This window comes from Abrus precatorius, unplaced genomic scaffold (genome assembly GCF_003935025.1).
Source record: "Abrus precatorius isolate BTA unplaced genomic scaffold, Abrus_2018 Scaffold11, whole genome shotgun sequence".
Classification (NCBI taxonomy): domain Eukaryota; kingdom Viridiplantae; phylum Streptophyta; class Magnoliopsida; order Fabales; family Fabaceae; genus Abrus; species Abrus precatorius.
This window is the reverse complement of record NW_020874303.1, coordinates 16564727-16584912: the sequence shown is the minus strand read 5'-3', so window position 1 is coordinate 16584912 and position 20186 is coordinate 16564727. Positions and strand designations below refer to the sequence as shown.

The 20186-nt window shown below is 34.0% G+C and overlaps 1 protein-coding gene across 1 annotated transcript; it reads right to left on the bottom strand.

The window, feature by feature from the left end:
* Positions 1 to 6382: 6382 nt before the first annotated feature.
* LOC113854021 (phosphatidylinositol 4-kinase beta 1-like) lies at positions 6383 to 18918 on the bottom strand. Its single transcript, XM_027484813.1, has 16 exons — positions 16881 to 18918; positions 15996 to 16184; positions 15825 to 15873; positions 14183 to 14315; positions 13628 to 14087; positions 12670 to 12750; positions 12474 to 12593; positions 11237 to 11306; positions 10088 to 10185; positions 9903 to 10007; positions 8581 to 8634; positions 8322 to 8465; positions 8160 to 8213; positions 7981 to 8055; positions 7478 to 7561; positions 6383 to 7396 (listed from the first exon to the last, which is right to left on the bottom strand). Exons 1-16 carry the CDS (start codon positions 18375 to 18377, stop codon positions 7295 to 7297), a joined length of 3315 nt encoding a protein of 1104 aa, XP_027340614.1. The 5' UTR covers positions 18378 to 18918; the 3' UTR covers positions 6383 to 7294.
* Positions 18919 to 20186: the final 1268 nt, after the last annotated feature.

Here is a 20186-nt window from a genome sequence, read left to right as displayed (position 1 = left end):
TCATCTATGATGCTAGAATTTAATATGTCGGATCTAGGGCGGATGAGATATTTTCTTGGGATAGAAATCTTGCAGAATAATCATGAAATTTTTATGTGTCAAAGAAAGTATGCTCATGATGTTTTGAATCGGTTTGGTATGCAAGATTGCAATGCAGTAAAAAATCCAATTGTGCCAGGAACAAAGCTATCAAGAAATGATGCAGGAACTAAAGTGGATGCCACACAATTCAAACAGGTAGTTGGGAGCTTAATGTATTTGACTGCAACTAGGCCAGATTTAATGTATGGAGTCAGCCTGATTAGCAGATTTATGGCCAATCCTACAGAGACACACTGGTTTGCAGCCAAACGGATACTAAGATACTTGAAAGGAACAACAGAGCTTGGTATATACTACAAGAAAGGGGAGAGCACTAATATAATAGCATATACAGACAGTGATTTTGCTGGAGACATTAATGATAGGAAGAGTACTTCAGGTTTTGTGTTTTTCTTAGGGAGTGGAGCAGTTTCATGGTCATCTGAAAAGTAACCAGTAGTAACACTATCTACAACGGAAGCTGAATATATAGCTGCTGCCTCTTGCGCGTGTCAATGCATTTGGAATAAGAGAATTAGGGAGACTCTCGGTTTTAACAATTGGGATCATACACTGGTTTTGTGTGACAACAACTCAACAATCCAATTGTCAAAAAATCCAGTTTTCCATGGAAGGAGTAAATATATAGACGTGCGTTTTCATTTTTTAAGAGATCTTGTTAAGGATGGGAGCATTGAACTGAAGCACTGCAGTTCACAATCTCAAGTTGCAGACATTATGTCCAAACCGTTAAAGTTGGAGCAGTTTTTTAATCTCAGAAGCATGTTGGGTTTGATTGAAGCATCAAAAGTAAACTAGATGTTGAGCATTTAGTTTAAGGGAGGGAATGTTAGTAGATTTTTATTGTTGTTTTTGTTTTGTTTAACTAGTAAGATTCTGTTTAATAATGGTCAGTTACTTTGATCGAGTTTTTAGGGAACTTAGTTTGCTTGCAGTTGTCAAACCCACGCAGTTGTGTAGTGGGTCAATTTTATTGTTCTGATTGTTAGCTTTGATACGATATAATAATGTATTCTGTTATGCATTGAAGAAAAGAAGACAAGTGAGCATTTTTCTCACAGAAAACTTACCTCTTTTTTTGTTCACACCGTCTCGACGGAGGTGAGGGTGAGTTTGCGAGGGAAGAACGGTGGGAGCATGGTTATGGAGGTTATGAGGACCAACTCAGAGGTGTTTGCGGGTTTGATAGGTGAGAATGGAAGCACAATGGATGCGGAAAACTTGGGAGTATTCAGAGACACCGTCGAACTAATGTTTTTTGAAGATGAAGATAACGTTACCAAGACGCTCATCAACTTTGCCGTTTATGGATCATTGATATTTTGGAGGTTCCTTTTTCTCTCTCATTTTCTCTAACCAAATCATTTATTAGTATCCAACTGTTCATTCACCCATATATAACGGTGAAGTTTTGAAGGAGGATAAAAGGGTGTACAACTAGTTTATTCTTAAATCAAAAGAGCTACATAATATTTATAAAAAAAAAAATCATATTAAGAGCATACGTAGTAAAAGATTAATTCTGAGAAATTTTTTTTTATTTTTTAAAAAAATTATCAGAAAGTTAATAAAAATAAACTATTGTTTTAAAAATAATTTAAACCAAACACAACCTAAATTTTATATTAAAAACTATGAAATTTAAGAATGTTTATTAATTAAAAAAATCAAAATTCAATTCCTAAACATATTCTTAGTATTTAACAAGGTTGTCCTGGTGTATTATAGGTTTCAGCAGGAATCCTGTTCAAAAAGAGTGTCTTGTGCTGTTTGAGGTACCTTGAAGCTGTTCCTTGGACTGAGGAGGAAGAAGAGAAATTAAGAAGCATATTCACAAGATTCAAGTTTGATGATGCAATAACAAGAGACATCCTAGGAAGGCTGTACTTGCATGATTCAGGAGATTCTCAGCCAAATGTAGCACGACAACTCATTTGGTCTATCAGCACTTGTAAACATGCAAATGCAAGAAACGGAATGAAGTCATTAGTGAGGGGTCTTCTTTGCAAAAGCTCTGTCAATGAGAAGAACCATCTTTGAGGAGGATCTGTATTCTGTCTGCCACACGTGTGGCTTCACTTATCAGCCTCTTTGAGGAGGCATCTAATCACCCCCCAAATGTTGATGAAGAAAGACACCAGTAAGCCTCCGATTGAGCGTGTCTCGAGACAGGTTGATAACATCAACTGGTTGTTGGAAATTATGGTTGATGGGCAAGTGGCAGAGGACTTTGTGGATATATAGGCACATCAGCAACACAACTTAAAATGCATGACATTGTATCTCCTTTGTTCAGTATGACATTCTTTTACTGTTTTAGCATGGATAATCTTCTCAAACAGGCAGCTCCACATATTGATAGATTAGTAACAAAGCTTTTTCATTGAGTTGACCATCTTTTTCTACCTCCTCCTGCTTATCAATTTTTTATTTCTTCTTTTTCTGGTTGTTCTTCTTTTTCTGGTTCAGTATAGCCTTTTTCTACAATTTCTCCACAGTCGCTGGTCTTCAGACATAGTTCCATCTGTTTCAACATAGCAAACTTGATCTACCATCCAATTTGAAAATAATTGTTTATGCTTGTTGAACTTGGTTTACTCCCGTGCCTGAACTTGCTACCATTTTGGATCAACAAGTCCTGATACCAGATGTTGGTAAGAAAAACAAATTCCTTAGTTGAAATATAGTTGCTATGACAAACATAAATACTCAAAAAAAAAAATTATTAAAAGACCAATGCACTCAAAAGTTTTGCTTTATTAATAGTTAATTATACACTTAAATAACATCAAGAAAACTTGTTGAAATTTTTCTTTAAAACAAATTTGTATAACAAAGAATTATGAATTATCTCATCATAAAACTTTATATTCCATAATATATTGTATTTATAGAGTTCAGAGAATGTTACAACTCAAGTTAGATTTGTTTTCTTTACAATGACAAAGAGTTCAACTTGAATTTGTCTTCTTTATAACAACGAAAAAGCTTAATTTAGATTTGTCTTCTTTAAAATAATAAAGAATTCAACTTAGATTTGTCTTTTTATAACAATAACGCAGCTAATAATAAGTTGACTTTTAATAAACTTTGTTTATCTTCTAGTAAGTTTAATTTCTAACATCCTTGTCTAATATGGGCTTGATTATCCAATCATATTTTTTAACTTCAAAAGAACAAATTAACTTGGCTTGTGAAGATATTTGTTGCTTGGTTTTCATAAGCGCAATAATTCACTACAATTTCTTTGTCATCAAGTCACAAATATAGTAATGTCAATGTGTTTACTGCATCCATGGAACACTTGACATAGTTTGTGCTCCTAGAATATGACGCTCTTGGGTCTTTCTATTTGATTGTATCGAAAGGCCCAATGAATTGGAATTTTCCTATTGGCCGGGTCATTTTGGAGCGAGCAAATCATTTATGATGAAGAGGATGAGTTTCAAGAATGATTCAGAGTTCTTATAAGGTGGAACTATGCAGTATCAAACACGAGATAAATTTTCCAAAGAACAAGTCTTTTTTTCAAATAAGTCAATTCATTTGGGACCACTCTTTTCCTATTCAAAGATCAATGTTTTGTCTTTGTGTTTTCACATCAAGAATTCTTTGCGAGATTGCAAAGGGGCTTCTTACTTCCCAATCAAATCCTCCTATATCTATATATAAATGCTTGTTTATCAAAAATACTTAGAAAAAGCATTTTGAATTGTTAATTCATTGCCTGGCTTAGAAGCAATAGTTCATTATCTAATGGATTTTCTATTTTAATACTGTGTCTGAGAATTATCAGTATTTATCAAATATGTTCCTATCTAAGAGAACGGAACACTATTGGATCAGATGACAAAGACATTATTGAGAGAAAGATAGCTTTTTATGGATGAGATGTTTGTTGCTATCTATTCCGATAACGAATCATTGGTTTAACTGAATAACTACAAAAAATGGATAAACTTTGCTTTCTCTTAATCTTGATGGATCTTCTCAATTCCCTATATTGATAATACACATTCCACTTGAGTATACCGTGAATGCAGCAAACACATCAGCGCCTCATGACTTGATAAAAGATAAAGAAAGTGTGGTGGAGTATTGCACATCAAGTAGCAGATATTTTCATAAGACCACTCAAAGTCAATTTGTTTATACTTGGATAATCAAACCAAGTTTAAAGAGAATGTTAAAAATTAAACCGTTAAAAGATAAACAAAGTTTATTAAGAGCTAATTCATTATTAACTACGTTATCGTTATAAAGAAGATAAATTTAAGTTGAATTCTTCGTTGTTTTGAAGAAAACATATTGAAGTTGAACCTTTCGTTGTTACAGAGAAAATAAATTCAAGTTGAACTCATTTTTGTTATGAAAAGACAAATTTGTTTTAAGTTGTAATCTTTTCTAACCTATATAAATAGAATATGCTATGAAGTATAAAGTTTTATGATGAGATAATTCAACTTAAGTTTTGTCATCAGAAATTTGTTTTAGAGTGATTATTTAAGTGTGTAATTGGCTATTAACCAAGTTAAAGCTTTTTGAATGTAGTGTTCTTCTAATAGAAAAATTATTTCATGAGTATTCATATCTGTCATAGCAACCATGTTTTAATTAGGCACTTTATTTTACTTGCCAGGATATGGGATATACTTCTTACTCTACCTTTGAAGCAGCAATATGTGTTGTTTATGGAATGGTTTCGGTATTTCTCTGGGCATTCCAAATTTGGTGGGGGCCGATCGTTTTTAAGAGGCGCTGAAATTTTTGCCGTTGAATCAAGATAAATATAGTACTGTGGTTTGTCATTTTTACAGTGTAGAGTTGGAATTACGTGAGAGATTCTGAATTGTTTGAGCTGAATAATGTAGATAAGTGGAATCATTATCTTAGCAGCTGGCTACAACATGTGAAAGGTTTCGACAATTTTTACTTTGGCTGCAAAGTCTAACGCAACCCTAACTGATAAAATTTTTTCCAGGGGATTTTTATCACCCCTTTGTTATTTGCATGCCTGAGGTGAAAATAAAAGCTCAAGGCTCCTATTGCATTTTCAAAGAGTGCTGCCCAATCATGCTAAGAAATATTTTCTCAAAGGTAACAATATCACAAGTCACAAGCCAATGTATGGTTATGTATTTTGCGGCCAATGGTTTGCAACTTGATCGAGTCCACTTGGGTGCAAATCGAATGGTCAATTTACATCCCCGCTTTTGTGGACAAGAAATTGGCTCCATTAAATGCTAATTGCTGAGAGGATCTTCCAGCTGGAAAAGTAGATGTGCTAATAAAGCAAACAAACCTCAATCTGCGTTGAATAAAAAGCCGGGACTATGTTTTATTTGCTCATAACATAATTATTTTGTAAGATTTGTACCTAATCAATTGTGAAGTTATTAGAAGAGGGAAATTGGAGTGGGAATTGAAGAACTTCTCGATGCAAAATAGTTGAAAAAGAGCCCCAAAGATTTAGTTTATTGAAAAAACCTAAACTTAATACACCTCCAAGTCATCACCAAAACAACCTATTTATTGTTACTCTAACTTCCAAGGTTGTGTAGTCATTGTGTTTGTGCTAATTTCGGTAATCTGGCAAGAGGAGAAAACAACCAGTAACATGGGTTTTTCAAGCCCTCAAAAAATTCACTTAAAGGTGTACCTTCAACAAACTCCCATCTGCATTGATGTAAACTTTTTTCTATCATACTCTCATTTTCAATCGTTGAAGCCTTCCATCAAACTTCAATCTCCCTCTGATGGTGGATCAACGTTTATGTCAAACCGAAATTTGTTTGATGCAGAATCTGAACATACAAAGTTAGAAGATTCTACAAGTGACTCACTGTTCAAGTCCAATAACAAGATACTTGACGCAGGTACTTGATGAAGGATAATTGCAAAAGCTTTCTCAGCAGTATCATTGTAGCATTCTTATATATCTATATTTAAATCTATCTTCATGAAGACAGTTTGTCAATCCGTAAAGATTCATACCTTTATAGGGGAACAAAAAAAATGGACAATATGAAATTTAAGTTCAATTTAAATTTGAGAGTCATGTAATAATAGTCGTACAAGTCTATTGTACAATAAAAAAAAGTTGATGAGATAATATATAGTTATGGGACAAGAAGCTCGGATTAAGTTTTGCGGGAAGCATAACGATGATGAAAATGTGTATTATATTCTGTCATTTTTAATAAGGATATTTTAGTAAAATTAATATATTTTATTATAATTGACAGTACATTAGTTTTTTAAAATGTGTACTAAGTATTAAATGATAACTAATATATGAGATAAAGAGAGTAATACTTCTTACAATTAATTTATTACAACAGTCGATATTTTAGCCTAGTGTATTTAAGTGCAGGGTTTGATGTCATTGTCTCCCGGTTCACAATGGACTTGGTTCAATGCAGAGATAAATAATACAAGTAAAATTTAAAAAATGTGATCCAGATACAAAGCCACCAAACCTGAAATATTTTTTATACGATTGAAGGTGAGACAAATTTCACCGTGAAATCAATTATACATGATACAATCAAACGTGATTAAAGAATTTGGATCACAATTTTCCAGGGTGACGTATTGAATAATCAACTCTGGGAAGACAGACGCCATTGAACAGCGATCAGGGAAAATTACAGAGCAGTTCGATAATACTGGAGGTTTGTTCATGATTTCCTCCATAATGTCATTCAAACTGTACTAGGTGGTCAGTACTCGGTATCTGCTCAGCACTTTCAACACACCCCCAAGACTGTATGCAACGAATCAGTCAGTTAGCCAGTAACCATTTGGACATCCATTTTCAATGTAGTCATCCAGCTCAAATCACTGTACATTGTGCATTGTCTCCCTGCCTTTAGGAGGCTAATGCAACTTCTTCAAGCAGCAGAGCTTCATTCACATGAAACGAGAGAAAAGAAATGAAAAAGACCCAGCTTCAGCAAATTTTGCCTGCTAGACTATTCTAAGATTTTTTGGACAGTTAGAATCTTCCTGATAGAAAAGAGGCTGCATGTCCCCCACTACGAACTTCCCTCTGTTGAAAACTTCAAAGCCACTCCGCAGAGAACCAACCTCTCTCTCTAGTGACTTATAAATGTAAATACTAATTGACGAGCATTCACTGTTCAAAGGTTGGCCAAAATGTAAAAGCAAGTGATCACCATAGCAAATCATCTTATAAAATTCCATTCAAAACCTTCTGGTAATAATCATACTGCCGTGTCCTCCAAGCGTCCAGGCTACTGCTAATAAGTGAAAGCACCAAGGAGACACATTGCTGGCAAAAGAATTACAACAATCTTAACAATCACACTCGAAACATTTTATATTATAGTAAACACATTATTAATATTGAAACCTCTTCTGTTAAACTCAGATGGAATCGCTTTCGTAGGTTCTGAATTGTCCGTGCACCACCTTTAAAGCATGGGAAACCTGAATCCTGATACCCCCCACCCCCCCCAAAAAAAAAAGGAAAAGATTAAGGTATTTCCTGATCCACACACATGCAAGGTACTGAATAGTACAAGTACAGTTGAGAATAACGATTAATCAAAAGGTCACTTAAAAAGTCATTTTGCCAGATGAGACAGTCTGAGTTCACAATCAAACATCATCGAGTTGGAGAAAAAAAAGGAAACCTCTTTCCCTTGTTTGCCTCTAATCAAATAGATGTAATATCAACTTCATGCATAAATTAATGTATCATGAATAAAAAGGGTTGTTTCTTCCTTTTTTAAATTACAATATTAATGCATAAATTAACATTTTGGGAAAATAAAAGTACAAAAGTCACAACCAGACAATTATCACAGGCACACTTTATTTAGTGATCATGGAATCACAGGCAGCTAATATTACCTGTAACATCTCAACAAGAAGAATAATGCGCTCAGCATGCTTGCGGCATGTAAGGAAGCCTTGAATGCATAAAACCTGTGAAATGCAGGAACAACGCAATCTATCAAATTTAGAGCAAACAATTGCATATGTCATCTGCAATCTCTCAAGGAAAAATCAGAAAGAGCTTTGATCAGCACCTTAAAATAATCAAAGAACTCACTAGGAACACCCTCAGCATCAGAATCCATAACCTAGCACAATCACATGTGATCGTTATATAGAGAAAATCTAATAGCTCCTGATCAAAAGGACCCTTGAATATAGGGAATATAATAAAAGGAAAATAATCTCAGTTTTACCTCAAGAAGCTCACGTGTTAATTTGAAAGGTGCACTTTCAAAGTTAACACCACCAGGTGAATTGGAAAGCATGAAGCCAAAATCAATGTGTATGATATGACCTTCTTCATCCAATAGGAGGTTCCCGTTATGCCTATCCTTTACCTAGATGAGAAAGAGAGATGGGAAGGACAAAAAGCATTCAATAGCAATAAACAGCAAAATGTTATCATTCAATTTGTCACCTAAGTAAAGCACCAGTAAATAAGAGGTTTCACACCTGCAGAAAGTAGCACACCAAGGAATATCCTGCCATACTCTCAACAAAGTTCCTCTGAAACAAATGAAGTAAACAAATTATTAGAGTAAAAGTGTAAAACAAATAACAGAAATAAAATCTTGCCCATTTTAAACATATAACCAAGTATTCTTCATCACACAAGATAAAATTTGTAAAATTATGCCAGAAAAAATGCACAGGGACAGAGGAAAAGTAAGTTGCAATCAGAGTATTTAGCACAATGCAAGTGAGAATAGAAAGAAATCAACTCTAGTACATCCCAGAAAGGAGTTCTGAGGCATGGAACCTAAACAAAAACCAGTGCTTAATAATTTAAATCTACCAGCAACATCAACCAAGAAAAGCAAATCAGAATGCAGACAGAATTATGCCAAACTATTATAAAAATGGATCAAAACTCATTCGCATCATACAAAAATGATTGTATGCGTTAAATTTTGGTAGTGTATTAATTTATCATATATTATTTAGTATTTTTTGCTGAATTTATAAGTATGTGTTTTATTTTTTGGCATTCCATTTCCTTTAGTGTCAGACACAATACCCATAAATATCCATGCTTCTTTGGTCCAATCTTTCATTAACATGTGAAAAACATCTAACAAATATATGTAAGCCTAAACTCGGTTTCTCATCTAACAATTTCAGCTTTAACATAGTACAATTTGCAAAGCTTCATTGGTCTAATCAACACGGCTCAATATTCAAGGCAACATATATTGTTTTAGTTCAATTTCACATAGGTAAGTAATTAACTTGTACTTTAATTTTTTTTTTAAAGATGAGAAGTGTAGATAGAGAAGGGAGAATGTAAGTCAAGAGGGAGGATAAAAATTACAAAACCACTGCAAAAAAAGGAATCAAGAAAGCATCAAGATTGTCCAGTATCAACTTAAAAATGGAAACTCTTGAATTATAAATTCATAGATTGTCCATTTTACTTTACTAGGTGGTGCAATCAGATAGTCTTCTCATTTTGTTTAGACAAATATTTATGCAAGGGAATGAAGAATAAATTCTCCTAGGATGAAGACAAGCAACCAACATAAATCATTTCTGTTCATATCTTCTCTCTGTTAAAGTAAATAAAACAAAGTGGACACATATCAGCCATCTATTTAAAAAAGTGGGGAATTACAGTATTATCAAATGAGAAAGGGGAAGGGACAAAGAAAGTAAGACATAACACATATACACATACTAGTGGAACAAATGCTGAAATGCCAATTAAGAAGTCAGTGCAAATCATAAGATGAACAAGTTTAGTCTAAAATAACTCTGTATCTGCATCTTTAAATTACCTGGGCAAGTTTAAAACTGGGAGAATTTTCGTGATACTTGGCATTGAAGAATTCCCTTAAGCTTGAGATGTTGGGATATCTACTTTTGATAGAATGTAGAGAAGCCTGGAAAGCACCAATATTTTTAATAATGAAGGCTTACTTGGACACTTCAATACATTTAAAATGAGTGAGAACAGGATTACCGTATCTGGAATTGTTTCAATAAGAGCTGTATAAGAAGAAGTACACAAAACTTCATATGGGCGCAGCCAGAGGGGTAGACCAGCTTCTTGGAAAATATCTAGCATCAAAATCCAATGGTTTTAAACAACAACAATGTCTATGAAACACAGAGACTACAGTCTGCATCCTAGTTTAAACTCTCATAAGAATTCAGAACATGGTAAAAAAATGATCCAACTATGTTTCATCAACAACACTTGGGTGCATTCAATCCAACTTGCCCACTAAACAATTTGATTCATGCTCCAGTACATACTTCCAATTATAACTATTGCACTAAAAACTGCAACCAAGTAGATTTAGCAATTCTCGAAGTGCACATCCACAACGGAACTTAAACTGAGATCCTGAATAACATTGTTTTTTTATATGAAGAGAGAATTACATGACTCACAATGGCTTTTTATTTATTTATTTCAAATACAGTAAAATGAAATTTCTCAGGAATAGTCAAGTAAAAAATGTTCTGATATTTAAAGATTAAAAGGCTTCATTTGGATCTGGCGAAGTGGGTGGAAAGACAAGAAAAAGAAGAATAACTTGAACAAGAAGCTTGTTGTTTAAACTCACCAAATCATAGAGAATAACAGCTGTATTTATTTGGACTTAAAAATCTGGATTTGAAAAGAGCCAGTTTCAAGAATGTTGGTCATTTAAGGTTTGGTTTTGGTTTGGTTCAAAGTTGGTTCAGTCCACACAGCTTTTTGCCTAGCCCTAGTAAAGGCACATGAACAATTTTCATCTAATAGATGTAAACCTGATTAGAAATTTCCTAATTCTTAACCAAATAACTGTTTCCTGTCATTCAGATTGTGCTCAATCTAAGCACCTGTAGGCAAATTCTAAAACAATGTTTATTAAAAAGTAAACTCAGTCTTAGTTTTACCTTTCATACTTGTTCAATTTGGAAAAAAAATGTTGACTTTAACCTTTTACAGATACTTATTGTCCAACATTCATCATATAAAACATAAGTTGCGGGAAACAAATACCAAAAGACAACACAATTGAGAAAAACTATTTTGCAGTATAGCGAACATCAATGGAACAAGAATGGATAAATTCAGAACATGAAGGGGGAAAACAATAGCATCAGAAAGACCACCAACCATAGAAGTGAGAAATAAGTTGAACAGCCAAATGCTCCTGCCTGCAATCATCACCACTCTTTACAATAACCTATGTGAAAATGAGAAAATTGAACCATTGTGCTCAAAAGACTCATGGTATGAAGTAAAGCAATAAAAAAACAGTAGAAAAACCAACCGATAGAACACCAATTGAAAACTAATAAATACAATACTGAACACTGAAATCATACATAATACAGGAACACACTTTCTGTCCCAGAGAGAGATATTTTCTGCCCACAAACTGCAAAAGATAACACCTTCTGCCTAATAACATACCCAACCATCAAATATACTGAAATACATAACTGCATCAGTTATTTCATATGTAACTGTTGTCGAGGCAGTTTCTAATTCTAATACAGAACAGCATTGCAGCAGAAGTTATTTTCTATCACATATTCTAGTAGTACATTACTACTCCTAATTTCTGCCCATAACTGCCAATATGACAGTTAATATTACACATTTCAAATAATACATGACTGTATCAATTCCCATCATCAGCCATGATTATTAAATAAAAAATAAAAGGACAAGATAATGTGTTTTTGACACTGAAAATATCATTTGCTGAGTGAAAATATTTCATTCCTGAATCTACTATGTGAGTTCTGCCATGATATGTACAATTTAGATCTACCTAAATAAAATCTAACAGCATACAGAGAATTGAGCTGCTATTTCATTAGTAGCCCATTTTCCTAAGAGTCTTCAGACAGCAATCCTAAAATCAGTGATGCACAGTCCCCCAAGCAAGAGAAAATTATTTCTGATTTTTTTTATTGATATTTTTAAGCATGTTCTTAAAGCACAAATTTTCAACTTTATTTGTATAAACCATTTTGAAAATACTTTGACAAGCAATATTTTTCTGCTCATGACCCAATGCACTAAACCTCAAGTACAGAAAAAATGTATTCATAGTAGTACAACATTTTTAACCCCCATCAGAAATTACAATGCACATTTATAAACATGATATTGACTCCAAATCAACATTTCAAATAGAAATTTAGAAAGGAAACAAACATATTGTAATGAAACTAATGGTGAGATTTTGTATTAGATAGTAAAATACAATTGATCAAGAGATCCCCGGGTGCTTTCCTTTTTACTGTTATGCATAAATATCAAGTTCATGTCTTCATGAATTACCAAAATAAGTAAATAGCTACATATAAAGAGAATTCTTTTGCTTAAAACATGCGCTTACAGATCGCAAATCCCAACCGGGCAACTTCCCATATATGGAAGCCTTGCATACCCTATCCTTCTTTGCCTCCCAAAGTTCACCAGACAAGGCATCACTGGCTCTGGGAGTAATTCCATTAGCCTGTTAGGAGGAATCATGTCATATATGGCAACTCAACAATCCTGAGGATAAGTAAACTTCAATGATTATGGCTTACACTTGGTCGTGCATCTGATGAATCTTGACCAGCACCTTTCAAAGGGAGTCCAAGAGGTGCTTCTCCTTTTGCTGCAGCAGCCTACCAAATAAGATCAACGAAATTAGAACTAGAGATATCTTCATAATTCACAAAAACTAGACATGTTCAACTTATCAGCTGAGTTAATGCTTTTGCCTACAATTACTAATATATTTATAATACAAAGTTACTATCTAAACGATAAAAAAAACTGGAACTGGACGTTTCTTAAATTAAACACCAGCTAAAACAGTTCCAATCAAACACATTAAAGAAGAATAATAGTAATCAGAATTAATGCTTATTATAGAGGGGAAATGAATAGGAAATAGCAAAGAGGATTTTGTAAACATCATATCCACATTTAATCAGATTCCTGATATTATAAGCAATTTTTAACTTCTACTGGTCCTTAAACAATTTACAACAATTACAAAAACAAGGGAAAACACTATCAAAGCATACAGGATTAATGACAAATTCTTATCATAGGGAGTAGAAAATACACTCGAGCAACACATGCATTTTAAGGGGAAACTGGAACAAGACTACAAGAACCAGCATGAATTGAGAAGAGTGACAGAGATCACTGGACATACACTGCAACAGAGGGGCCGGAGGGATTTAAGTACTCTAAAATGGTGCACTTTAACAACAATTGATTGAAAAATCAACCCTTATCGACCCAATGAGGGATGAAAATCTACAATGTTAACTTCTTACATCATAGGTTGCACAATATTTGGTGCAACCAGATCAACAGATAGATATATGACAAGTAATTTGTTAAGGAGACATAGCTCACCTTTACCAACCAAGTCTGATACCAAATTAAGACTCAAACAATGATCAGTAATTCAGTAGAAGACTAGAAGCTTAGACAAAAGTAATGTTAATAGGAGCATCAATAGCAGTTAAAAAGCACTCAAAAACTCACCTTTACTTCTTCTATTGCCACTGTACTTGGAACACGTCGATGTTCCTTTCTTCGAGGTGGTGCTTGATCCTCAACATCTTCCAATCTAACGCCAGGATCAGCCGTCAACACTACTCGTACCCATTCCAAATCACTACCATCTCTAGTAATTGAAGCAGAATGCTGACTGTCATCATGTGGATCAGCCACTTCAGTCTTCTCTGGTTGACCATTTAACTGTGTTTCCACAGAAAGATTCAGACTAACAAATTTGATTTTTGCCTCAGATACATGAGTCATTGCCTGGTCAATTGCTTGGGCAGTTGAACTGGACATTCTATCATTGCTATTGCGGTACACCTCTTGTGCTGTCCGTAATGGATAAGCCCAAGAGGGTGGTTTTTGCAAGAAAGCATCTCCATTTGCCAAAGGAATTCCCCCTTGAGAAAGTTTCTGGGAACTGGATGCCTCCTTCGAATTACTATAATAAACAATTGGCAGGGAAGGGAACATATAAAAAATATGCTTTTCACTTAACTATTATTCTTCTCAATGTCAAGTATTATCCAAGTATACCTTGGCATTTCACATCTCAAAACTTCTACACATATCAGGTAAGGTGCCTTCTCCCTAGAATTCAAGAGAACAGCCTCATCTTCAGGTATATGAAGCACACGATACATGCCCTTTCCCAATGGAAAGCAAACTCCTAGAAATGTGTAACAAGCAAGATTCACATAGAAGTAACAACATAGGCAAAATTTACAAAGAATAAGCAATGGGAAATGTGGCAACTTAATTGGCATACATGAAAAGGACATATCTTTACAATATCAAACTTAAAACAGCCCACAATTGCAATCACATAATTGAAAAACTTCTCCGCAGATCCTCATAGAAATGGACAGTCAATGAGCACCAAAAACTTAGATCCGGTTTGATTCCTGTTTTCTAGAACAGTTTTTTGTTTTAAGAAACAAAAAAAAAAAAAGCGTGTATTTTGTATTTTATTGGTTGAAAGTTGTTTTTATTAATCTGACATTAAAACATAAAATTGAGAACATATTTTAGTTAATTTTGTTCTTTTTACCTTGTTCTCTCTTAAAAGACACAGAGAACAACTTGTCTCATCCTTGTAGTAAATATTGAAAAAAAAATTAGGCAAACCACATCTCCCTTAACCTAACTTTATCACACAACTTAATATGCTTCCATGACAAGGCCAGCATTTGGTCACATCGATGCTGTAGTTTCCATCAATGTGCCCAATCAAGACTTGAGTTTATAAAAATTTAAGAGAGGGGGGTGGGGGGAGCTACGCTTGAGTGGCCATGGAGTTCACAAATGGCTTTTAGTTCAGGAACACTGATTGACCCAGTGCTCTTTCTTGAACCAGCCAGCGAGTCTCCCTGAACTGGTATGCATAATTGGCAGAACAGGATCATGCCATTGCCATTAAAGAAGTGATGACCATTGACCAGTGACTGGCTCATACAGGCCCTGTGCCTGAAGTAGATGCCTTCAATGCTGCTTCAAATTTTTCCATGACCAAGAGGGATTGCTGGACTGGCTGCTTCTTTGGCCAGTGGCTAAGGAACAGGGGTGGGTTTGCAAATAGAGATTTTTGCTGGGGCTTGTTTTCCACTGTGGGGCAATAGTTTTGGTGGCTGTGGATGGAAGTTAGCTGGCAATAAGCTCCAATGAAAAAAATATACCAATCAAATGGAATTTTTAAGTTTTTTCTTTCAAAAACTGTTCTTGGAACAAACTTCATGTAACAGATATTTTCATGCCATACTCTTAAATTGTTTTTAAAACAAGATTATCAAACAATTTCTTTTTTCCTCCCTTTCTTCAAAATATTTTTTAAAAGAAAGAACACAATCAAATGCACCCTTAATTTCTAAACATTATTTCCAAGAGAAGTGAAAAACTACATCAATGACAGATGTAGGGGAAAATTCACCATTCTTTCTACAAAAAATCTGCTGGTAGCCAGACAAGCCAGTTATTTTGTTATATATTGAAAGGAACAAGAAAATACATGTGTAAAGCTTCTAACTCTATACCAAGAAAGGGGGAATTACTGCCACTGAAAATTTACACACCACACTCTTTGGAAATAACATTTAACCTCAGTAGAAATATACAAAAAAATAGAGGAATCTGTTGCCTTAAATAACATCATTCAAACTATATAAATAATGTTAAGGAGTACCTCCAGTGTTCTGAGCCTCAGCTACATGTATATTGATCTCTGCAAGCGACTAGAAAAATAAGAATAACTAAGATGTCAGAAAGTTCAAACATGTATACAGAATACAAACATATTTCAATCTTTAACCATGTCGACTAGATGAAGCATCAAAGTGGTATTTAAGAGAATAACCTCAAGAAGAGCACTTTTGCGATCTTCAATTGGAAATACATCCACTAACCCATATGATGTATCACATAATGACTGCACAAACTCTAGTGAGTCATGGTAAGCTCCTTTTCGAAATTGAGATGGACTAATTGGTAATGGCGGCTTTGTGCTCAATTTTTCACTTTGCTGCTTTGGGGATCCAGGATGCCTCTGCAAAAGTAAATAATCACCAAATGAAGCATAAAAATGCAATATATGAGAGAAATCACCCTTTATTTTATATTAAAAACTAAAGAAACATAAAGGATAAAATGAAAATAAATTTCTGAATGCATTAATACAAGTAGTAAAATTATAATCAGAGACATCATGACTATGAACTGTTTCTATTGTCATGCTATCATGCATGAAAATGCTTATAGAATAATACCATCATTTATTCAAATTGCTTTCAAAAAATGTTGTTGCCGTATCTCTAATGAAAGCTTAAGCTTAAATTATAAGGTGAAAATTCATGAATGGCTTTACTAACATGCCCCCTCAAGAAAAGTCCTTAATGGCCAGGCCTAATTCTACAATGTGTCAAAAATCAGTTTTTATTTGTAAGAATAGGGGCAGCAAGGAGAAGGATTGAACGTCCTAAGTCCTAACCATTTCATCACAACAGATCTGAAAGCATGTTAAGGGGGGGGAGGGGTAAATGCAGGTAGCCAAGCTAATGAAGTAGCTGTTACAAAAGTTTAAGCAATGTCAGTGTCTAAATGGATACTGTGAAACAGACTTTCTATCCAGAAGTCAGATAGCCACAATACAACTTTTTTTATTAAAATGAAATTAACAAGGTGTCTGTGTATATGGGTATTTTGACATAGAAATAAACCAGAGATAAACAAATATTCAACAGACCTCTTTCTGTCTCTTTGACCCCAATAGTTCTGAATCTTCTATTGAGCGGTCACGATCTCTGAACAATTTACGGAAAAAATTCTCTGTACCTGGACTACTTTCAAATAAGCCACTATTATTGCTGTTTTCATTGGCCTGACTACTTTTAGCATCTTCAGGGTGCACACGAAATAGTCTTTTGAACAAGGAAAATTCAGAAGATTCTTCTTCCTCACCATTGGTAGTACCCTCTTCAATTTTATCATTTGTATCTTTCTTGTCCTCAAGTTTATCCTTAAAGAATTTCCGGAAAAACCCTTCTTTTTCATCCTCTTCAGCAGGTTTGGCACATTTCTCTCCAGAATTAGAAACATCTCTGTTATCATTCCTATCACTCCCATCCTTCCTATCTTCAAATTTCTCCCTGAAAAACTTCCGGAAAAATCCATCTTTCTCTTTCTCTTCATCTTCTATTGATTTAGTGTGTGTTCTGTCTTCAGAATCATTTTTGCTATCACGAAACAGCCTCTTAAATAACCCCTCTGAACTTGAAGCTACATCTTCATCTTCACCCCTACTGTCCCTTAAGAGCCTTCGAAAGAAACTATCCTTTTCTGAGTCTTCATCGTCACCTCTACTGTCCCTTAAGAACCTTTTAAAGAAATTATCTTTTTCAGAGTCTTCATCATCTTTCACAGATGACTTCCGAAAAAGAAATGTGTCACGAATTTTTTGGCCCAGTTCATCATCACCTTTGCTATCTCTCAAAAGCCTCTTGAAAAACCCATCTTTTTCAGAACCATCATCATCTTTTTCCACTGACTTCCTAAAAAGCAAAGCATCTCTAACCTTTGGACCTGGCATAAACTTCTTAAATATCTTGTTCTCATCAGGAGACAGTGGGTTGCCATCCTCTTGCAAATTGTTTCCCGAGGAAGGTGAAAATAATAAAGACTTATGAGTAGGAGGTGAAGACGTTAATGACAACAAACGATTTTTTGATGACAGTAACCTATTCAAAACTTGGCTCTTGCCTCCAGGACTCGGAGGTTCAGTTTGAGGCCGTATCAGAGGTGGCCACTCGCCCATCAAGGTGGCTGCTATCTGGCACTTCTCCTGAATCCGACTAATGCCTTCATTATCATCAGAGTCCTCAAGCTCTGCCAACAGGAACCAATGTACCTTCAAAGCAATCTTAAGTGACTTCGAGCACATATCTATCACAAATTTATCCAAGGATGGACTAGGCTTGTGTATCATCATGTAACATATCTGGAACAAATAACTCTCAATACCTTGCAAAGGAAGAGTATACATTCTATTACAGAGATAATCACGCACCCCGGCATGATCATGCTTGTACAAGTAGCTAACAGCAATCCACTCGCAGAAGAATGCCGAGTCAAAGAACCTGATGAGCCACCCATTTTCACCAGACTCACTGGTCAGGTTCGACCTGGACGCTATTTCCCGGGGTTCTTCTGCATAACCAAGAGTCAACCCTAAAAACTTCACCATCCTCAATCTACCATAATCAACGGGACACCCTAGTTTCAATTGGACCAAATTCAGAACAACTAAAGCATCCTAATGCTACTCTTTCCATATAAACCCTATAAATCCCTTAAACCTTGGTGAAAACCCTAATCCTCTAACAAATCGATATTACCCTCTCACCAATTGTCCAATTCGGACGAGTAGTGCAAAACCGAGCACCAATATACTGAGCAGAAACCTCGTACCGATCATGCGAATAAAATAACAGAACAACAATCTAACGTTTCTGATTTCTAGGGCACCGGAAACTGAAACTGCAGGTGAAACAATTGGGAATTACCCTCGAAATTGCAACGCAACTTTTGAATTGGAGGAAATGAAGATACCCAAATTGCTCGAACGCGATGAAAATTTGAACCTGATTCTTTTAATAGTACGAGAGCGTGGAATTGAATTGAGTATCGTAGCGAATCTCCGTAGCTTCTTTTAAACGACGGCGTTCTATCGATGGTTGTTGCGGTGACAACGGTGCTACAGTGCTTGTCGCCGTTACTTTTTTCAGAGTGAGAAAGACGACAAAGGTGAGGTCCGAGTTTATTAAAGCATGAAAAGTATAAAAAGAAAAAATATATATAAATATATTCATTCCTGTATTATAAATTAAGCTTACATAACTTAAAATAAGATAAATTTTATGTAGATTTTTCTACATTCCTTTCATGCAGTCATAATTAAACACTTTATTAACTAAATTAATATTTTAAATTTTAAATAATTTAATTTATATTTCAAAATTTTGTTATTACAAGCGTGGCCCTCAATTATTTTATATTAACAATAAAATATTAGTTATTAATTTAATGAATTCTCTTTTTAATGTTTTTAATTTATATTTTTTCGATACATTTCTAAAAATATTAAACAGTAAAAAAAAAGGAGCATAACTGTGGGTTGCGTGCTCCAGTCTCAGGCGCGTGAACAACTTTATTTGTCTCTCATTCTTAATTCACAAAGTAAAACTTACGTTGATGAATTATTCTTCATAAATTACTCTTAGTTATAATATTTTTACACAAATTTCTTAATAATGATTTTTTAATTTTTTAAATTTAACAAAAAATATTCATTTTACTATATAAATAACATTTTTCAATACCTTTTATTTTAAGTCAACTTTCATAGGTACCTCTTTATTCAGGTTAGGGGAAGATCCTTTCCATTTGCTTGGTAAATCATTAGGAAAGAATATATATGAGTCTTAAATATTTGAAATTTCATAAAAAAAAAAATCTGTGTATTTTATCAAAAATAGTGGGGAGTTAATTCTATGGAATGGTGTTGTCGATTTATTGCAGAGTTTTCCACACTTTACAGCAAACTAAATATAGTTTGAGTTTATAATTTTTAAAATTAATTAAATAATAAGTCTTTAAAAATATTTTTTAAAATATTTAAATTCAATTCTAAAAATTAAGGTAAAAAAATAATTATTTAAATACAAATAATTCAAAAAATAAGATTTTTGACACTTATAAACAAGGAAAATATTTTGTAGACAAACAAAAGTTTTTACAACTAGAGAGAAAAATAATAATAAATATTATATATAATGTAATATGAATAAAAAATAGTTTAGTATAATTTAAAATATAACAAAATTTAGGTACAATAAAAAAAATGCTATTAATGTTGTTCTTCAATTAAAATTGAAGCTTCAACTCGGTAATTCACAAAATGAAGAATAACATTAAAATTTCACATCTATTATTGAGGTAAAACTAAACTTAATCGAAAATAACACATAAAATTTGTCTTTTAAAATATTGTTGC

Bases quoted from the DNA above. Each gene is read 5' to 3' on its own strand.
- LOC113854021 (XM_027484813.1), bottom strand. From the start codon at position 18,377: ATGGTGAAGTTTTTAGGGTTGACTCTTGGTTATGCAGAAGAACCCCGG. The intron at 15,874-15,995 runs GTTATTCTCTTA...TTATTTTTCTAG, and splicing joins GCAAAAGTGCTCTTCTTGAG to TCGCTTGCAGAGATCAATAT. The intron at 7,397-7,477 runs GTTTCAATATTA...TTCTTTTGCCAG, and splicing joins ATCTGAGTTTAACAGAAGAG to CAATGTGTCTCCTTGGTGCT.